This window comes from Bos grunniens, chromosome 15 (genome assembly GCF_055505025.1).
Source record: "Bos grunniens cultivar Pamir isolate PY7600 chromosome 15, Bosgru_T2T1.0, whole genome shotgun sequence".
NCBI classification, from domain to species: Eukaryota; Metazoa; Chordata; class Mammalia; order Artiodactyla; family Bovidae; genus Bos; species Bos grunniens.
The window spans coordinates 9,366,375-9,381,779 of NC_141179.1; the positions used below are offsets into that span (position 1 = coordinate 9,366,375).

At 37.9% G+C, this 15,405-nt stretch overlaps 1 protein-coding gene across 1 annotated transcript in view; it reads right to left on the minus strand.

Moving 5' to 3' along the window:
• Window positions 1-15,405, minus strand: part of CNTN5 (contactin 5) — a 1,678,169-nt gene that overhangs the window by 95,811 nt on the left and 1,566,953 nt on the right. Inside the window, exon 18 of the mRNA XM_086338280.1 lies at window positions 5,792-5,950. Coding sequence (XP_086194406.1) covers window positions 5,792-5,950 — 159 coding nt within the window. The remainder of the gene's footprint in view (window positions 1-5,791; window positions 5,951-15,405) is intronic.

Below are 15,405 nucleotides of genomic sequence, written 5' to 3' on the forward strand. Positions count from 1 at the left end.
AAAATTGTAAAAAAGATAAATGTGAGTTGAAAGTATTAATATTTTGATGAAATAACATACAATATGAAATAGAATAGCAACTTTTTAGGATACAGTTTGGATTTTCATTTCAAAATGAATATTGTGGAGATTAAAGATAATGAAGAATGTTTACCAAGGAAGTATTTTAAATCCTTGTAGGTATCTTTCTATAGTCTTTCTGGAAATCTGGAGGCAAGCTGATTTCAAAGAAAACATTCTGCTTGAGAAAGAACATACAGAACTTTAGTGTAGGGCTGCATGTTGATCCAGGGAGAAAAACTCATTAAAATGCTTTTCCTATTAAAAGAATTGCATCCAAAGACAAATTAAATTAAACTAAACTAAATAAACATGTTTAGTTGATAAATGTAACCATCATTCAGTGTAAATTATCCACAGAGAGAAGACTTATCCATTGATTGAAGAATAGTTAAGAAAAATATTTAAATTAAGTAAATAATGGCCCATCAATTCTATGATTACAGATGACTTGCCATTCCTAATTAAATATGGTCATAAAAACTTGGTCGGCAAATACTGTTCAGTAATATGAACAAGAAACTCAGGTGTTCAAATAAGAAGCAGCTTGCTTGAAGAGAAAAGAGGATCTGCAAATGAAATTATCTATTTCTTACGATTTTTACACTTTCTTCAAAATGAATAAATGGCCCCATTCACAGTCACCTGTTTTGAGTTTTATTTTTGGGTGGGCAGCATTGATAAGTTAATTCCAGATGTGCTTGGTCCATGTGAAATTCATTACTTCATTTGTCAAAAATGAGAAACTTACTATTCTTAATATTCATGCTGGCATATAGAGGAATCTTAAGAGTTTTTAAAATGCTAGCTTATGCATTAGTTTAACATCTTTAGTGTTCAAACTGCAGAACTAAATCTTTTTTTCCCTAACATGTATGTCTACATTAAAGAATGTGCCTGCTTGTGTGCCCAGTCACTTCAGTTGTGTCCAACTCTTTGTGACCCTATGGACTATAGCCTGCCAGGCTCCTCTGTCCATAGATTCTCCAGGCAAGAATACTGGAGTGGGTTGCCAAGTCCTCCTCCAGGAAATCTTCCTGACCCAGGGATAGAACCTGGATCTCCTGCATTGCAGGCAGATTCTTTACCACTGAGCCACCAGGAAAGCCCATATTAGGGCACATATCTACTGAAATTGATTTGGGTTAGATGATAACTATGAAAGCAAAAGATCTGCTTCCCCAGTGAAGATGATGTAGCCCCCAGAAAACTTCTTTCACTAACACAGGCAATGAGTTTGCACTAGAAGCAGAACTCAAGAAACATTTAAAAGAGCTGCTTTAGAGTAGGAGTCCCCAACATTTTTGGCATGAGGGATTGGCTTTGTGGAAGATAAATTTTCCATGGACCAGGCAGTAATGCGAGTGATGAGAAATGTCAGATGAAGCTGCACTAGCCTGTCCCTCACCTCCTTCTAACAGGCTAACAGTACTGGTCCCCAGCCCAGGAGTTGGGGACTCCTGCTGTAAAGCATGGAAAAGTTGACAACTGCCCCTTGGCTTGCCTGGTAGATGGTAATGACTCTACCATAGCTGCAAGAGATGCTGAGTTTTAGAGAAATGTGTGACCACCTTAGGTGAGGAAACACCTTGCTAGAGAATGATTTGATATTACTATCAAGGGCAAATAAAATCGATCATTTATAGGAATGCTGCTGCTGCTGCCGCTAAGTCGCTTCAGTCTTGTCCGACTCTGTGCAACCCACAGACGGTAGCCCAGCAGGCTCCCTCATCCCTGGGATTCTCCAGGGAAGAACACTGGAGTGGGTTGCCATTTCCTTCTCCAATGCATGAAAGTGAAAAGTGAAAGTGAAGTCGCTCAGTCGTGTCCTACTATTAGCGACCCCATGGACTGCAGCCTACCAGGCTCCTCTGTCCATGGGATTTTCCAGGCAAGAATACTGGAGTGGGGTGCCATTGCCTTCTCCATTTATAGGAATATACTTTTGAAAAATATATGTTTACTTGTAAATACAGTATAACTCGATTTTTTAAAGCACTTACTGAACTGAACTGATGCTAAAGCTGAAACTCCAGTACTTTGGCTACCTCATGCGAACAGCTGACTCATTGGAAAAGACTCTGATGCTGGGAGGGATTGGGGGCGGGAGGAGAAGGGGACGACAGAGGATGAGATGGCTGGATGGCATCACTGACTCGATGGACTTGAGTCTGAGTGAACTCCGGGAGTTGGTGATGGACAGGGAGGCCTGGCGTGCTGCGATTCATGGGGTCGCAAAGAGTTGGACACGACTGAGTGACTGAACTGAACTGAACTGAACTGATTTTATTTCTTTATTTTTTTTTTTAGTGTTGCCTTTTATTTTATTTATTTTTTAAAATTATTTTAATTGGAGGCTAGTTACTTTACAATATTGTGGTGGTTTTTGCCATACATTCACATGAATCAGCCATGGGTGTACATGTGTTCTCCATCCTGACTTTCCCTCCCACCTCCCTACCCATCCCATCTCTCAGAGTCATCCCAGTGCACTGTCTTTGAGTATCCTGTTTCCTGCATTGAACTTGGAATGGTCATCTATTTCACATATGGCATTATATATGTTTCAATGTTATTCTCTCAAATCATCCCACTCTCACCTTCTCCCACAGAGTCCAACAGTCTGTTCTTTACATCTGTGTCTCTTTTGCTGTCTCACATACAGGGTCATCATTACCATCTTTCTAAATTCCATACATATGTGTTAATATACTGTATTGGTGTTTTTCTTTCTGACTTACTTCGCTCTGTATAATAGGCTCCAGTTTGATCCACCTCATAAGAACTGATTCAAATGTATTCTTTTTAATGGCTGAGTAATATTCCATTGTGTATATGTACCACAGCTTTCTTATCCATTCATCTGCTGATGGACATCTAGGTTGCTTCCATGTCCTAGCTCTTGTAAACAGTGTTGCGATGAACATTGGGGTACACGTGTCTCTTTTAATTCTGGTTTCCTCGCTGTGTTTGCTCAGCAGTGGGACTGCTGGGTCATATGGCAGTTCTATTTCCAGTTTTTTAAGGAATCTCCACACTGTTCTCCATAGTGGCTGTACTAGTTTGCCTTCCCACCAACAGTGTAAGACGATTCCCTTTTCTCTGCACCTTCTCCAGCATTTACTGAACTGATTTGAAAAATAGCTCTTTATTCAAATATAGGGCTTTCCCTGGTGGCTCAGTGGAAAAGAATCCACCTGTCAATGCAGGAGATGATCTCTGGTTTGGGAAGATCCCCTGGAGAGGAAAATGGCAACCCACTCCAATATTCTTGCCTGAGACATCTCATGGAGAGAGGAGCCTGGTGGGCTGTAGTTCACAGTGTTGCAAAGAGTCAAATATGACTTAATGACTAAGACAGCAACAACAATTCAAATATATTTCCAGTGTTCAAATTAATTAGATAAGAATGCAATTTTATATCAGGGACTTCTAAAATAAGTAAACAAACCCCAAATAGCATTTAATCAAAACAATTAAACCCTCTACACATACAGAAATACACACCACTCTTTTGTTTTTCCTTAGTTTATGCCAAAAAATTCAAAGTTTATATATTTTACATATGTATATACACACATGATATATATGCATATCTATATATCCACTATTTATCATTATCTGTCTATCTGTGTGTTGTGATGTGCTCATATGCTCACTTGAGTCCAACTCTTTGTAATCCCATGGACTGTAGCCCGTCAAGCTCCTCTGTCCTTGGGATTTTTCTGGGAAGAATACTGGAGAGGGTTGCCTTTTCTTTCTCCAGGGCATCTTCCTGATCCAGGGATCAAACCCACATCTCTTACATCTTCTTCATTGGCAGGTGGATTCTTAACCACTAGCACCATCTGGGAGGCCCTCTATCTATCTATCAAACAACAGAAAGTACAAACAGTTGAATAAAGGTATGTAAGAAAGCAAGGAATACAAGTAACTAAGAAACTATGGAAGATGAGGTATCCTGGATAGCTGTACCATGTGTTAAGAAGCACAAGAACATGAGTATGGGATGAGCAAGGAAACACATGTATGTAGTGCAATGTACCACAAGGGAAACATCTCAGGAAGCAACTATTTTAGGCGGTGTGGCGAGGGTGGGCAGAAAGCACAGCCACAGGCAAGAGAGTGAGCTTACTGAATGCACAACATGAAATTTGAAGGTGAATCCATTTCCCAACAGCAGACCAAAATGTTAGGGCTCTAACACTTAGGATGACTTGGGAGCATCCTATAAATGAAGGTTATAAGAATTCTTGTATAAACCTGTTCATGTGGCCTGAATTTGCATCCTTTCCAGAATCATCTACCAAACATAGAGATTTCCTCAATTTCTTGGCTTTATATTTGCATCTCAGGATTAAAATGGAACCAGGAATGAAGCTGGTACCCACAATTCTATACATTATTTATATTATAAAACAAATTTGTACATACGTATAGTACACTATAATTATAATTATACTGAATTTTATGAATTACTATAGGAACCTAATATCAAGAAAAACTTGAATCATATCAATATTTTGCATTTGGATGAATGTACTTTTGCCCCTAGATTACAAGTTTAACACAAAACAAGTTTCAGCTCAAATTTAATTTAAGCAATGAAATGGACCACTTTACTTCTATAACATTCAGATTAATGGAGTTTTATGGTTATTGCACTGAGATATTTTACTGATTTTATATTTCACTTCTATGTAGGTAAATCAGTTTTATATTTAGATAGAAAATAAAGTCACAAATCCGTTCTCAGTATGGACAACTGCTTCTGAAGATTACATTTTATAGATACTGTTTGCTTTTCAAATATCAACATGTTAAATAGGTAATAACTATCAAGTGAGTGTAATTTCACATATCCCTACAGATAGCCACATTTAGAGAGGGAAAGGAAGTTTAGTTATAACATGAAAAGAAAGCCATCAGGGGAAAATTATTTTTAAAATAATGCAATTACAATGCAAATAAACTTAGAAGTAAGCATTAAAATCCTATATTATTTTAAATAATGTAATTTTATGTTAGATTTTATTTTTGTAAATAAAATGGGTGTGGGACTCTAAAGGCATAGAGCAAGGAACTGGAGTAATGGAGCAGTTTTGCATCTGACTGTCTTGGTGGAGATTTGAATCTATATAATAAAACTTCATAGAATTTTATGGAACTATTCACTAGAAAAATTGTACATAAAACCTGGTGAAATTTGAATATGATCTGTGGTTTATAGCATTGTATCAATGTCAGTTTCCTGATTTGATCATTATACCATTGTTAGGTAGAATAACTTGGGGAAATTGAGAGATGGGCCCACAGAAAATCTTTGTATTATTTTTGCAGCTTTTACATGAGTTTAACGTTGCTTCAATAAACAAACAAAGATAAATAATGTGGTCCTTCCTTGGGAAACAAGAAGAGAAGAAAACAAAGTGGCTTTATAAAAAGAAGCAAACAATGGTTAAGATTGTCATGCATGCCTGCATGCAAAGTGGCTTCAGTCGTGTCCAACTCTTGGCGACCTATGGACTGGAGTCCGCCAGGCTCCTCTGTCTGTGGGATTCTCCAGGCAAGAATACTAGAGTGGGTTGCTGTGTCCTCCTCTAGTGTAATATTGTCATAAATAATAAAATTTCCCGAATCCAAAATAATCCTGCTGAGATTGTTAGCAAATACGGCTCATGACATCGGAAGCTGCTATGTCTGTGTCTGAAGTTGTTTTAGAGCCTCTTACCTGTTTTTACCGTTTGCCAGCCCAGGGAGAAGGGGCTACGAGCCTGAAGGTTGTAGGAAGAGATGGGGCTGTGGTTGTCAGCGGCTGGACTCCAGGAGAGTGTGGCTGTGCTCTCGGTGATTTCCTCCACAATCACTATCCCTGGTGGGCCTGGGGGACCTATAGGCAAAAGAGAAGGGAAAAAGTTAAGGTCAAGCCATGATGAGGAGCCATGAGATATTGTATTTCCAATAAGGACCCAATCAAACTGGTAAAGCATTTGAATGAAATACATATTTAGTAATGAACATTGCCAGTAAAAGAGATGGGATGCAAGTTGATTTCCATGATTTCTGAGGATAATTTAATTATAGATTTTTTTCATAATACTTTGTGCTTGGATACAACCACCAGTTAACATTGCATTGTATAGACATGCAAAAAAAATAATTAGAAACGAATGTAAGGACTTGAATGTCAGTAGCTACTATGACTGCTGAAATCAATCACAGTTTACAGAGGCAGTGACAGAGTAAGAGCCAATGCTACTAGAAACAGAAATGACCCCATCATTACCACAAAGTTACAGGTGTACGGGCCTAATTTTCAGCCAATCTACAGTGTACAAATAGTGTGGATGTACTTACCAAGGAGCTTAAACTCTAACAGGGGAAAAATGAAAGGCTCTGAAATATTGAGAGTTCAGACCAAGGAAGGATATATCCTAGAAGTGAGGCATGGAGAAATGTTGTGAGAAGTTAAAAGAAAGGTGTAATTAGATGATGATGATGATAATGATTTTTTTTTTTTTTTTGGTGAGTGTGAGAAGATGGTTAATCAGAGAATATGAGTCCCCTTTTGATCATAAAAAATTGGTATGGTATAGAATTATGTTTATCAGTTGACATACGTTAGACTTTAGCTTCAAGAAACAACCATGATCTGACATGAGAAGATGCATATCCCTGTGTTACTACTTCTAAAATAGTGATTTCTAATAACAGTAAAAATATGTATAGTATTCATATTTTAGTGGCTAAGCACAAATGTCAGTTTTCTTCTTAATTCTTTTCTATTCCCTAATTATGAACTATCAAAGCTTTAAGGATCTTTTATTTTCAATTAAAAACATTCCACCTATAAATATTTTAGGTTATTTTCTGATTTAGTCCGTGTTTAGCAAGTTGCTCTCTGGATTTGGTTATTATGAAGTCTGAGCAAGAAGTGCTGACCTAGACTGTAAATAGCTAAGAAATGGTGGAGTGCTAAATAGATGGAGGCAGTAAAGTCCTCTGAGTAGAAATTTTCAATAAGTAGGGACAAAGGGATGGAAAAAGTGTTTAAAAGGGTCGCCGTACAGGTGACATTTTTAGGCAATGAGAAATGAGCATTTTTACCAAGAGTGAGAAACAGCAGTGGATAGTGGAGACCACAGACTTAGAAGACAAGGACTATTCCATCAAGAAGGTAACAAATACTGGGATTATGAGAAGACATAGAGAATAACCACGAGAAGTGGCATTTCCCGCCCCACCCCCGCTCTGGAGAAATTAAGGAAGAAACTGAATATAGAGAGAAAGCTTTTGAAATGTCAAGAAACTGGGAGAGTTCATTTGGGAAGTTTCTCCTTTTTTTCACTAAAGAAGGAAAAAAAAAAACACACACAAAAAGTGAAGGTGGTTGGGTGAGAGTGGGACTGGGAGCTAGAAGATAGTGGAAAATGTCTGGATAAGGCCCATGATAAAACGAGGAAAGAAAGGAAGAGTGAAATACAAATATTTGGAATAGTCTGGAATTCAAGTTTGCCTCAATAGCACCATTGTGAAGTAGAACTGACCAACTCAGCAAGCTTGGGCTAGAAAGGCAGGATCAGGGCCAGAGAAAGTGTTTAACTGGGTCAATTCAGGCTTAGTTTTAAAATTTGATATGACTTATCATCAAAGATGCCAATGTTATGAATGACCATGGCCTCAAGGAGGACTAGGGAGTCAAGTGAAGCCAGATTGGTGCTGACAGACAAGAATAAAATAATGAAATCCAGAAACCAGGTTACCAGGAGGGGAAGGTAGAAAGACAAAAATTACATAATTTGAGATTTCAGGGTAGGGGACTTTTGATGAAAATTTGTATTTATCTGGAATTAAGTGGCTGCTGCTGCTAAGTTGCTTCAGTCGTGTCCGACTCTGTGAGACCCCATAGATGCGGTCCCTGAGATTCTCCAGACAAGAACACTGGAGTGGGTTGCCATTTCCTTCTCCAACGCATGAAAGTGAAAAGTGAAAATGAAGTCGCTCAGTCGTGTCCGACTCTTAGCGACCCCATGGACTGCAGTCCACCAGGCTCCTCCATCTATGGGATTCTCCAGGTGAGAGTACTGGAGTGGGGTGCCAATTGCCTTCTCTGGGAATTAAGCAGGAAATACAATTATTAGGTCAAGTACTTATGGAAGAATCCATTCACTTGATGTACAATAAATTTTCAGAGTATTAAAATGGTAGATAAATATGAGGTGTGGAAAATAAATAAGATCCAGTTGCTGAAGATGTCTAGCAAGTTGCTAGACTCTATGACAGGGACATTGAGGTGTGACTATAATGATAATAATATAATAATGATAAGAATAATAACTGTAATAATAATACCAATAGCCACCATATCCTCACTATTGAGTATTTTGCAAACATTAGCTTGTTCACTTATTTCTATGTTACTGTGAAATGGGCATTATAATTGCTATTTCATCAGATCAGATCAGTCGCTCAGTCGTGTCCGACTCTTTGCGACCCCATGAATCGCAGCACGCCAGGCCTCCCTGTCCATCACCAACTCCCGGAGTTCACTGTGACTGACATCCATCGAGTCAGTGATGCCATCCAGCCACCTCATCTTCTGTCGTCCCCCTCTCCTCCTGCTCCCAATCCCTCCCAGCATCACAGTCTTTTCCAATGAGTCAACTCTTCACATGAGGTAGCCAAAGTACTGGAGTTTCAGCCTTAGCATCATTCCTTCCAAAGAAATCCCAGGGCTGATCTCCTTCAGAATGGACTGGTTGGATCTCCTCGCAGTCCAAGGGACTCTCAAGGGTCTTCTCCAACACCACAATTCAAAAGCTTCAATTCTTCGGCGCTCAGCCTTCTTCACAGTCCAACTCTCACATCCATACATGACCACAGGAATAGGTGGTCATAGCCTTGACTAGGCGAACCTTTGTTGGCAAAGAAATGTCTCTGCTTTTCAACATGCTATCTAGGTTGGTCATAACCTTCCTTCCAAGGAGTAAGTGTCTTTTAATTTCAAGGCTGCAGTCACCATCTGCAGTGATTTTGGAGCCCAGAAAAATAAAGTCTGACACTGTTTCCACTGTTTCCCCATCTATTTTCCATGAAGTGGTGGGACCGGATGCCATGATCTTCGTTTTCTGAATGTTGAGCTTTAAGCCAACTTTTTCACTCTCCACTTTCACTTTCATCAAGAGGCTTTTGAGTTCCTCTTCACTTTCTGCCATAAGAGTGGTGTCATCTGCATATCTGAGGTTACTGATATTTCTCCCGGCAATCTTGATTCCAGCTTGTGCTTCTTCCAGTCCAGCGTTTCTCATGATGTACTCTGCATAGAAGTTAAATAAACAGGGTGACAATATACAGCCTTGGCGAACTCCTTTTCCTATTTGGAACCAGTCTGTTGTTCCATGTCCAGTTCTAATTGTTGCTTCCTGATCTGCATACAAATTTCTCAAGAGGCACATCAGGTGGTCTGGTATTCCCATCTCTTGAAGAATTTTCCACAGTTTATTGTGATCCACACAGTCAAAGGCTTTGGCATAGTCAATAAAGCAGAAATAGATGTTTTTCTGGAACTCTCTTGCTTTTTCTATGATCCAGCGGATGTTGGCAATTTGATTTCTGGTTCCTCTGCCTTTTCTAAAACGAGCTTGAACATCAGGAAGTTCACGGTTCACATATTGCTGAAGCCTGGCTTGGAGAATTTTGAGCATTACTTTACTAGCGTGTGAGATGAGTGCAATTGTGTGGTAGTTTAAGCATTCTTTGGCATTGCCTTTCTTTGGGATTGGAATGAAAACTGACGTTTTCCAGTCCTGTGGCCTCTGCTGAGTTTTCCAAATTTGCTGACATATTGAGTGCAGCACTTTCACAGCATCATCTTTCAGGATCTGGAATAGCTCCACTGGAATTCCATCACCTCCACTAGCTTTGTTCGTAGTGATGCTTTCTAAGGCCCACTTGACTTCACATTCCAGGATGTCTGGCTCTAGGTGAGTGACCACACCATCGTGATTATCTGGGTCGTGAAGATCTTTTTTGTACAGTTCTTCTGTGTATTCTTGCCATCTCTTCTTAATATCTTCTGCTTCTGTTATAGAGGTTGTAATAGATTCTTAAAGGTCATTTGGTTGATTAAGAATAAATAAGTTACTTAGTCAATAACATCTCTGTATGTTAGGTATTTGGAGAAGGCGATGGCACCCCACTCCAATACTCTTACCTGGAAAATCCCATGGATGGAGGAGCCTGGTAGGCTGCAGTCCATTGGTTGCTAGGAGTCGGACACGACTGAGCAACTTCACTTTCACTTTTCACTTTCATGCATTGGAGGAGGAAATGGCAACCCACTCCAGTGTTCTTGCCTGGAGAATCCCAGGGATGGGGGAGCCTGGTGGGCTGCCGTCTATGGGGTCGCACAGAGTCAGACACGACTGAAGCGACTTAGCAGCAGCAGCATGTTAGGTATTACATGAGGCAGTAGGTGTCAGAGAATCCCTTCTAGAAGGAGTTACTCATTCAAATCACTGCTAGTGCATGGCACAGCAGAGATTTGAATTCAAATATGATTCTAAAGCCTGATTTGTTCAATAAAGCAAGGGTTATGGAGATCCTTCTTCCTTTCACTATTAACTGAAGAAAGTGTTTAGGACTTTGTGGCAGCTTAGGTATATGATGGCCACCAAAAAACTTTCTTTCCTCTTGCACATGCAGGTCATGAAGCCTGTTCTTTAAACCTCCTTGAATCTGGGTTGGCCTGTGATTGATTACAGGCATACTCTGGTGATACTGTGGATTTTTTTCTTGTGTGCATGGCTAAATCACTTCAGTCATGTCCAACTCTTTGTGACCCTAAGGACTGTAGCCTTCCAGGCTCCTCTGTCCATGGCATTCTCCAGGCAATAATACTGGTGTGGGTTGCCATACCCTCGTCCAGGGGACCTTCCTTACCCAGGGGTTGAACTCTCATCTCTTATGTCTCCTTCATTGGCAGATGGTTTCTTTACCACTATCAAAATCCGGGAAGTCACCATAATACAGCCAATATGGCGATAAAGCAAGTCATGCAACTTTTTGATTTCCAAGTCCATAAAAAATACTTGTTTACATTATACTATAGTCTATCAAGTAGGCAATAACATTATGTCTAAAAAAGCAATGTACGTATCATCATTAAACATATTTTATTGCTAAAAACTGCTAACCATCATCTGACTCTTCAATAAGTTGTAATCTTTTGCCTGGTGGAAAGTCTTGCCTCAATATTGATGGCTGCCAACTGATCAAAGTGGTGGTTGCTAAAGGTTGGGGTGACTGTGGCAATTTCTTAAAATAAGACAACAATGTAGTTTGCCGTGTCTATTTACTTTTCCTTTCATGAATGAATTCTCTGTAGCACAATGATGTTAGATAGTATTTTACCCATGGTAGAATTTCTTTCAAAATTGGAGTCAGTTCTCTCAAAACTTGTCATTGACTTATTAATTAAGTTTATGTAATATTCTTACTCCTTTGTTGCTAGTTCAATGCTTTTCACAGCATTTTTTCCAAGAGTAGATTCCATCTCAAGAACTTATTTTCTTAGCACTTGCATAAGAAGCAACTCTTCATTTGTTAAAGTTGTATTGTGAGAATGCAGGAATTTGACTAACAGCTACAACCTACACTTCTAATTATAATTATCTTGCTATTTCTACCACACCTTCAACCACTGAGGTCTTAAATCCCTCTGTCATTCCTAAATGCTGGAATCAACTCCTTCCAAATGTCTGTTAATGTTGATATTTTGACTTCTTCCCATGAATTACAAATGCACTTCATGGCATTAGGATAATGAATCCTTTCCATAAGATTTTCAGTTTATTTTGCCTATCAGTGAAATCACTATCTATGGCAGCTATAGCCTTATGAAATGTATTTCTGAAAAAAAAAAAAAAAAGACTTGAAATTCAAAATTACTCCTTAATCCATGGGCTGCAGAATGGATATTGTGTTAGCAGGCATTGAAACAGCATAAATCTTGTTCTACATCTCCATCAGAGATCTTGGGTCATCAGATGCATTGTCATAGAGCAGTGATATGTTGAAAAGAAATTTTATTTTTTTTCTGAGTGGTAAGACTCAACAGTGGGCTTAAATTATACAGTATACTATGTTGTAGACAGATATGCTGTTATTCATGCTTTGTTGTTCCATTTATAGAGCACAGGCAGAGTATATTCAGCCTAATTCTTAAGGGTCCTAGGCTTTTCAAAATGGTAAATGAGCATTGACTTCAACTTGCATTAGCTTCTAACAAGAGAGTCAATTTTTCTGTTGAAATTTGAAGTCATGCATGGACTTCTCCTCTCTAGTTATGAAAATGCTAGATGGCATCATCTTCCAACAGAAGGCTATTTTTACTACAATGAAAATCAGTTGTCTATTGGAGCCATTTTTATTAATTATCTTGCCTAGATCTTCTGGATAACGGGCTGCAGCTTCTACATCAGCACTTACTGCTTCACCTTGAACATTTATGCTGTGAAGATGGCTTCTTTCTTTAAACTTCCAGAACAGCCTCTGCAGTCTCAGGCTTTTCTTCTTCAGCTTTCTTCAGCCTTCATAAAATTAAAGGGAGGTGAGGCTTTGCTCTGGATGGGCTTTAGCTTAAGGTAATGTTGTGGCTGGCTTGATCTTCCATCCAGACCCAAAACTTTCTTCATATTAGCAATAAGCCTGTCTCATTTTCTTGTCATCTTTGTATTCACTAGAACAGCACATTTTATTTCCTTCAAGAATTTTTTCCTTTGCTAACTCAGCTAACATTAGTTAAAAGGCATAGCTTTCAACTTATCTCAACTTTTGACATGCCTTTCTCTCTAAGCTTAATCATTTCTGGCTTTTGATTTAAAGTGAGAGACATGCAACCATTTCTTTCACTTGAACACTTTACAGGCATTATAGGGTTATTAATTGGCCCAATATCAAAATTATTGTGCCTCAGTGAGTAACAAGCCCAAGGAGAGGAAGAGATATAGGGAAACAGATGGTCAGTGGAATAATCAGAATGCAAACATTTGTTAACTAAACTTGCCTTCTTATATGGGTGTGGCTTACAGTGCCCCCAAACAATTGAAACTGTAGCATCAAAGATTAATGAATCACAGATTACCATAACAAATATCACAATAATTAGAAAGCTTGAAATATTGGAAAAATTACCAAAATGTGACACAGAGACAGGAAGTGAGAAAATGCTGTTGGAAAAAATTGCACTAATAGACTTCTTTAATACAAGCTTGTCATAAAGCTTCAATTTGTAAAAAAAAAAAAAAAAAAAAGTACATTTCCAAAAAGCAATGAAGTGCAATAAAACGAAGAATGCCTATATTTGACCCAAATGGCAATGGTAGAAATGACACAGCATGATTTTTGAATGGAAATCATAAGAGGCTTTGCAGCTTATCCCATATCTCCTGGAATGCTTATGGGGCAGTCCAGCTGCTTGGTTAGAAATCCTGTTAAACCAATGCTACCATTCTGTCAGGAAGTCCAAGTTAGTCATTTGGAAGATCCCATGGAGAGGAGGAGATTCAACTCACCCTCACCTATTCCATCATCCCAGCCCTGACATCAGATGCAGTGAATCCTTCAAATGATTCCCACTTCAGCCACCATTAGACACATATGCATGAGACATCCCTGGTAAGAAACTGGCTATGGCTGGCTGCTGTCAAAGCTATAAGAGCAAATAATGGATGGATTTTTTAAGCCATTAATTTTGGGGAAACAAGTGATCATTGAAACAGACTTCAAAATAGTTTGATTTGAGAGTTTGTTCATACGTAGGTAATTTATCAAAAGAATCACTACCATGCTTTGAAAAAAGACTTGAAATTTAGCTATTGTATTCATATTGGAATAATTATCAAAATAATTCATTAGGTTTTTCCATATTGTTCCATTTATCCTGTTCCATTTCATCCATCCTATTCATTCACGTCTTCAAAAAACATTAACAATCACTTATGTGTGAGGAATGATAGGAGATATTATGGAAAATAGCTATTTGCTAATTATGTAAAATGATTTGCCTTTCTGAGTATTAAATCTCTACTAAAATATTTAAATTAATTTGCTTAAGAAAGGTATATTTCTTTTAATAAGAGGCAATAATTACTCTGAATATTTTTTTTAAAAAAACTTCAGATGGAACCAAAATGAAATTTATAATATAATTAATAAATCCCCAAGTATTTTTCTTATATTTTCCCAAATATAGTCCTAAGTAAAATAATCAGTGATAGCAAAGATTTATATAGCCACAATACTAATTTTAGATGTGCAATTATTTATAATTACAAACTCTTATAAATAACTAGTTGTTCAGTAATCATGTAATATTTAAATCATAAATTCTTATAATAGAAAATTAGGTGGTCATTAAACTGCCTAATATTTAGTACTATATTATGACATGTTCACAAAAAGTGGAATGCAAATGATATGTTAATATAAATATAATAATTTGCCAAATGAGTACAGGAAAAACTGGAAATAAATGCATTAAAGGATAGATGGCAGTTATTGCTTGCAGTTGAAGTTATAAATGATTTAAATTTTATTCTTCATACTTGTTTGGATTTTCAGTTCTGTACAATAAGTGGAAATTATTTAAATGTTTAAAATTATTTTAAAAGTCATTACTCTAAAGAATGCCTCCATATTTTGATATCTATATACTATTGTAAGTATATTCTATTTAACTAAACATTTGCTGAATTTCTAACATATGCGTGCAAAGTACTGTGCTGAGTGGTGAGAGAGAGGCCGGGGAAGTGGTTTGTAGGAGAACAAAATAGGGTTCCAACCCCAGGTGTGCTAAAAATCCAAAGGCAGAGGCACACATTTTACAAAAACAAATGCCTGGCAGTAAAAATGTTACATATTTTACATTTCATTATTACACTTGTTACATTGGATAGAATTATTTTTATATAATTTCCACTTGTCTGAATATTCAACATGATAATTCGTATATATTAGGCCCTCAATACCTATTAGTAACCTTAGCAACCAGTTACTCGGAAAACTCAGAGTTGGGAACCTCAGCAGTGTCTGCAGGACTAGAAAAGGTAAGTTTTCATTCCAAACCCCAAAGAAAGGCAATGCAAAGAATGTTCAAACTACTGCCCATTCATCTCACACAATAAAAAATGCTCAAAATTCTCCAAGTGAGGCTTCAGCAGTACATCAAATGAGAACATCCAGATATAGAAGCTGGATTTAGAAAAGGCAGAGGAACCAGAGTACAAATTAATAACATCTGTTGGATCATAGAAAAAGGAAGAGAATTCCAGGAAAACAACTATT